At 37.6% G+C, this 6,770-nt stretch overlaps 1 protein-coding gene across 2 annotated transcripts in view; it reads left to right on the top strand.

Moving 5' to 3' along the window:
* The first annotated feature begins 6 nt into the window (after positions 1-6).
* Positions 7-6,770, top strand: part of LOC125241550 (FH1/FH2 domain-containing protein 3) — a 78,527-nt gene continuing 71,763 nt past the window's right edge. For both annotated transcript variants that reach the window (XM_048150085.1, XM_048150084.1), the window contains exons 1-2: positions 7-1,211; positions 4,162-4,195. In XM_048150085.1, coding sequence (XP_048006042.1) covers positions 7-1,211; positions 4,162-4,195 — 1,239 coding nt within the window. The remainder of the gene's footprint in view (positions 1,212-4,161; positions 4,196-6,770) is intronic.

Here is a 6,770-nt window from a genome sequence, read left to right as displayed (position 1 = left end):
TCTAATATGACTACAGAAAGTGAAAGGTCAAAAAGTAAAAATAACACCGATAATATTGTTGCTTCCAATGACAATAATCAAGTGAAATTAAAGACTATAAGGCATATAGAATCCGGAGAAAGAGCGTGGTGGATGGACTCGGACTCAGAGAAAAAAAATACTAACACAAGTGAAAATCAGAAGCCACCCATAGAGAAAAATACACCTAAGAAAATAAGACACATTGAATCAGGTGAGAGAGCGTGGTGGCTAGAATCGAATGCAGAAAGCAAAAGCGAGAAGTTGCCTCCAGCAAATGGTTCAGACAACACTGATAAATCTGATAATTTCAAACTACCCAAGAAAAACAAATTTGTAGAAGATGAAAAACCATGGTGGCTTGACAGCTGCGCTAACATCCCTGAGGGCGTGGAGCGTTTGACGCCGCCCAGGAAATCATCAAGTGACAGTGAGAAGAGTGAAAAATTCAACTTTTTCAAAGTGCGACATATCGAATCAGGGGAGCAAAAGGATTGGTGGGCTACAAGTAACGAGAACTCAAGTAGTAACAGCAAGCCTGAACATCCCAACAATTTGAGCAAATCTAATTCAAATCAAAATAGTTTGAGCAAATCTAGTTCTTGTCAAAACAGTTTAAGTAAATCTGGTTCGAACCAGCCTAGTTTCCCTCTGCGACGCATACGGCACATTGAATCAGGAGAGAGACCGTGGTGGCTAGCAAGCGATAAGAACATTCCAGAAGGAATCGAAAAGCTACCTACTCCACCTCCTCAAGAAGACAGCGATTCATCGGATTCGGACGAAGTACAGGTGTATATACCATCCGCACAAATCCCTCCTTTCCCCTTACACCTCGATGACGAGCCGTTGGGTGATAGAAGAAGTCCAGAAGGCTTAGAGACGCCGAAAGAATCCGAACAATACGAAGGTCGTATGTCACCCTACGAGAACCATCGTCAATTTAGAAGAAGGGGATCAGGGACGTCATATCAGAAGAGTGCGGAGAAATTCGTGTCGCGATACACCGATATCGACGACATTCTAGGGACGTCCGGTCAAATATACAGGCCATTTATGGACAGTATATTGGCTCGGCGGACGGGCCAGATGCCGTACGACGACGACGAGGTGTGCGAGGAGATCGACCCGACGCAAGTGAGGATCCACGACAGCACTGCCCAACGACCGGTCATCAAGAAGCTTCGGAGCCGGTAAGTTCTCCTTGCCTTTAAATTGCAATCTATATCTATATAATACTAGGATTCTAAGGCCCACTTGCACCAACCACTTAACTCAGTGTTAGTGAACTGTCATCTGTCAAATTCTATATGAAATGGTGGGTAAACTCTCGGGTTAACCCTCCATTTTCGTTGATGCAAGTGGCCCTTAGATTAATTGCTCTAAGCGGATTTATAATTTTTACCAGACTTCCAAACAAATTGTATCAGTAATATATATACTGGGGTTTATTAACCTACTGTAAATAAATAAAAGTTGGTACTTATCAATAAAAAGTAAGTATGCATCTTATAAATAATAAGTATATCTATAGACCATAATCTCCAGTAATCAAATATCAACAATCACCATAAAATACCTCTTATACGAGTATAGTGACAGGCACAAGTACTTAGGTTTATTACGGTAATCAAAACATTAAGGAAGACAGCCTTATTGAGTGAAGTACCGACGCATAATTATTATTAAAATGTATATTTCTACATTTTATAATTTAATATTATGTTTTCTTTATTTAGCTTTTAAACAACGGAAATAAATGAGAAACCTCAAAATAGATAAAGTTGGTACCAAGTAAGATAATAACGGACCCAATAAGGTGCCGATAGGTTTTGGTGCTTTAATTGGCTCCCGCACAAAACGAACACGGTGTAGGGACATTGATGCAGTCTAAATGTCAGGGTCAACTCGCTTTGTCAAGTTTGTGGGAATCCAGAGAGGTGTTCATATTCATGTTTGCAGAAAACAGTCGAGCAATGAAAGAATACAGACGAAGATGTTACAATAATATTTCTTACTCCGTTATAGTATGGTATATCTACGTATTTATCTGACACATTTTACGATTACCTGCTGACAGTTATCCCTATTAAATTAAATTAGCATGAGCTCAATATGTACTAGGTACAGTACAAGATGGCTAGTCTTGCCTAGTGGGCTTTGTTGACCTTGTGACCCTGCCTTCTAAACCGATAGTCCTAGGTTCGAATCCCGAATAATGGTTTCCCGTTATTAAAAATGTTAATCCTATTATAAAATAATACTAAGTACTGGTTTTCCTGGACATTCGACTCATCTGAGCGCATACAATGAGACGGATCCACAGCTGTCATGCTAGTTGCAACTGACGAATGTGATATTCGTATATTTAAATAATTTTTGCGACATTTTATAGCTTTGCTAGTGACTACAACAGGTGAGCACTCATTAAAAAATTCGTATTACTACGTGTTGTTGAAAATAATTATTGACTTAAATATACATTTTGCTATAATAAAGTTATCAACTTGTAATATTTAGACACAAAAGCACATATTACTTAATAATACAAAGTTACTAACGTAAATGAAAGTTGGAACGCGACTTTTAAACTTATACATAATTTATTGTAGGTACAAAATGAATCAAAAACTCTTTTAAATTCAGCTAAAAGATAAATCATAATCCTCATCAATCTCATCATATCAGCCTTTTCGCCCACTGCTGAGCATTGGCCTCTCTTCTAGTACGCCATTTTGCCAAAAGGTAAATAAGTTTTTGAAGTACACGGTTGTTTAACCCAAGTGTACTATGTAGTTTAGCTAAGTATTATCCTACATTAAATATAGGAAAGTCAATCATATTCCACGCTCGTAATCTAACTGCTTTTCAACTATGGAGGCGCACGCCCGAAAATACGTGCAAAGGATATAAACCACGGCAAACCTATTCGTGCTATCGGAAAAAAAACAATGGGATCCAATTTCAACCAGTTAAGACTGACAATCGCTACTCCTGAGAACTAAAATAACTTTGTTCTGAAACAAACTTAGCGATGCTGGTGGATAAAAAGTAAACTAAAAAGTGGCGTACTTACTGATTCTCTTTAATAGCTCTTGAGTAGCGACGTTAACATCAGCAAAGACATCTTTGTAATGCTTTGTGGAGGCGGAAATGAGCGATCTTATTGCTTCATCATTAAAATCCTGATTCGAACAAGCTATGCCTACATAGAATACTATTCTGGAAAGCAAGCGAGACCAACCAGCGTTCGGTTCTGTTAGCAAGTTAGGTATATGAGTGCGATCAATTGATCACGAAGTTAGTTTTTTTCTTCATAGATACCTAATCTATGAAAAAAAAACTGACTTCATGAAACATTCAAATTTCTAAAACAATTTCTCAGACGTACGAGTATTTTCTAAAATTAGACCTACTTAAAATACTGGTATGGAAAAACTCCGATTAAATTAATTTAGAATCAAGAAGATATTTCCAGCTTAGACAATTCCTAGAAAAATCTTAATTTATTTTACTGGTCTATATGACTTCAAAATCTAGGGCTCAAATTGCAAAATTGCCTACCTATAATACCTTAATAAGCTCCCTCGATTAATTGTAAATTGCATCATAATAAATAGGTTTTGATAAAGAAACATCAAAACCGAATTCAAAACCTACTGCTTCATGAAATTGGCGTCGGTTAAAATAAACGTTCGACTCAGAAAGCTTCAAGAAGGTGTTCTAAACAAAACATGGCTGCGCACGATTCCCGAGATTTGTCGTTATATTGCGTAAGTTTGGATCCATTGAATATCGCGCGGCCCTGTTACCCAAGACGCGTTTCCGGGTTTACTTGCGTGGAACAATAACTTTGCTCTTCTTTTTAGATCCAAACTAAATAAGCTCTGAAATAGTAGCCAATGAAAATAATTTTAGCAATAAAGTGGCTAATCCAAGATTGCCCCGGGAAAGCTAGGTTTAGATTTAAATACAATACAGTCTTCACAAATATCTGAACACGCCTCTATTGTTGAGGCGGCGTGACGTCAGATATTTTTGCGCATCCCGGCCTGATAAGTTATTTAATGATTATAGTCTAGAATCTAGACAAAAAATCGACGATTGTTAGTAGGTACTTATAATCGATTATATCTGTTTCAGAAGCGAGATCATTGACTGCCGGGATGAAGATCAGGTATGTAATTTTATTATAACTACTATTTTCTTAGACTAATCACTTTGTTTGAATACATAAAAAGTTGTTGAATCTACTCGAAAATAAAAAATAAATTTGCAAACAAGAAAGCCCAGCTAGCTAATATTCTCACTGGACCGTGTAATCAATACCTATTTACCTAATGTGTACCTACTTGTATTATGAACTGTATATATTTAATATTAAAACTGTGCGTCTAATAGGTACAGGCAGCAAAGAACAGCATGCAGCATTGTGCAGAGTTCTTTGCTTCTAATTATATTGCTATAATGATAAAGATCTTATCAAAACATCCTTCAAAAGCAACAGGAAACCATCTATCGTTGGAATCAAGTATAGCAGTACCTTAACCTTGCACACATATTAAAGTTTCGCTACGAGCAATAAAACACTAATTAAAACAATTCGTGATCTTTACACAAGCGGATCCATCAATATACTCGTAAATAGACAGCAAAGTCAGTGGTGTGTATAAATAAATCAATTTAGGTCTTGATTGTATCAATATAAAGTTAACTCTCATAACATAAACAACTATAAAAACAAACAATTAATAGTTATTTGTTATACAAGGGGGCAAAGTTGTATTTTAACGCCGAGTGTGGAATTGAAAGGATTCTATAGTTGAACCACGAGCGAAGCGAGTGGTTCGAGAATAGAATTCTGAACTTGCGAGTTTTTGAACACACGAGAAGTAAAATACATTTGCACCCGAGTGTAACACAAAACTTTTCTCCTCACTATAGCGAGGAAACTACAACGCAAAAAATGCGTTTATCACTGCTTCCAGTAGTTTCACAGGTGGTAAATCATCTTTATTAGTAGACTCACCTACTTTTATCAATTTTAAAGCAGTTAATTTGACTTTATTCAAGGTCAAATTACTTTACCCACTAGTGGATAAAATGCGTTTTAACCCGCTGGTATTAAAGGACAAAACACGTGTTTCCGAACTAGTGAGGGGAAAAAAATAACAAATAACTATTAGAGTCTGTTCGGAAAAAGAAAAGTCGTCCCTTTCCGACAGACTCCACCTAGAGCTAGCTGATCCACCACAGTGGCCTATTTCACAATATAGTGCATTACGATACGATACAAGTGCGTAAAAAAGGAAGTTCGAAACGAGTGGCGATAAATTAACGAATTTCCTTTTCGCACGTTTATCGTACTTTTTTCAGTACAGATGGCCCTCCGAAGTTTCGACCTGGCATATAATGAACCACTTCTCACACTAGTGCGTAAAAAAAAACAGCATCTGTACTGAAAAAGTCAACTGTCGCCCTATACAGTGACACTTCGCCGTTCATTGCATGTTCAACAAGGAAATAATATTGACGCTGAGTAACAATGTTACTTACCTATCAACCCACAAATAGACACAGAATTGTCAGTGTCAAGTTAAGTGTCAAATCAGTCATCCACCACCAACCACCTCGATCAAGTGACAACGAATTACAAGCTTTTATTCAACTTGCCTTTGTTAGTATGTTAATGTGCGTCAAAATCAAAACGTAGAAGCTAAATTTGACCCACTTCTCGGTTTCCGATTGAGCTGAAATTTTGCACACATATGTAAATCACGTGACAATGCAAAATTATGGTATCATGGAGCTGATCTGATGAGGAGGAGAAAGGTGGTCATAGGAACTCTGTCATGTAACGTCGTATCTCCATCGAGCAAGGGGTTTTTAGAAACGTCTCGGAGAGCAGTAAGTAGATAACTGTTGAAAGAAAGGTACAGTCGGCGATAAAAGCATGTGCCAAAAATGAAATTTTTGCAAAAAACTTATTTGAACTTAATGTAGGTACTGCTTGCGGCGATTGATATCAATGAAATCGATGGTGCTGGGTTCTAATCCCGGTAATGGCATTTATTGGCGGAGCACCAAAATTTTGTTCCTGAGTTAAGGCACGTTAAGGTTGTTTTGTGTGTAGATAGCAGGCATGCATTTAATTAATATATTGTGGCCTAGTATTGGTCCCCACGGTACAATCAATATGCACGGAACAATCAAGTTTGGGGCTGGCTAGGTCGATATGTGTTTGTGTAAGGTGTCTCCAAAAATGTATTTACTTAATCTTTGTAGAAGAAAATCTGCCAAGAAGTGGCGGAACAGTGCTTAGTTCTCGGTTTATGTTTAGTTTCTTTCAACTTGCGTTCACACGAAAAGCGGGCGCTTTATCAATCAAACGTCGATATTTATTAAGTTAACTGAGAATCCTATAAATAATAGCATTATGTTCATTAACCGGGCGAGTTTTACATCGATCACGGTTCGGTTTTTTGTCGGTTGTTCACTGGCAACTTTTTATACATCCTTATGGACTAGCACGGTTTGCCATATTTTTCTCGCAAGGTATAAAACTTGGGTAATATCTCATTGCATATACCTACAGTCGCTAATGTCGCTATCAGCTAGCCTTGCCGAAGTGACAATCATTGACGCTGCGCTAGCAAGTAGCTCTTGCGCCAATACGGAAAAGCAATAAAGAGAATTAGCTACGATAACGATATTGGCGTAAGCGATTGTGACAATGGCTAGGTACCCTCATA

Source organism: Leguminivora glycinivorella, chromosome Z (assembly GCF_023078275.1).
Source record: "Leguminivora glycinivorella isolate SPB_JAAS2020 chromosome Z, LegGlyc_1.1, whole genome shotgun sequence".
Lineage (NCBI taxonomy): Eukaryota > Metazoa > Arthropoda > Insecta > Lepidoptera > Tortricidae > Leguminivora > Leguminivora glycinivorella.
The sequence above is the reverse complement of the archived record's forward strand: the minus strand, read 5'-3'. Positions and strand labels throughout refer to the sequence as shown.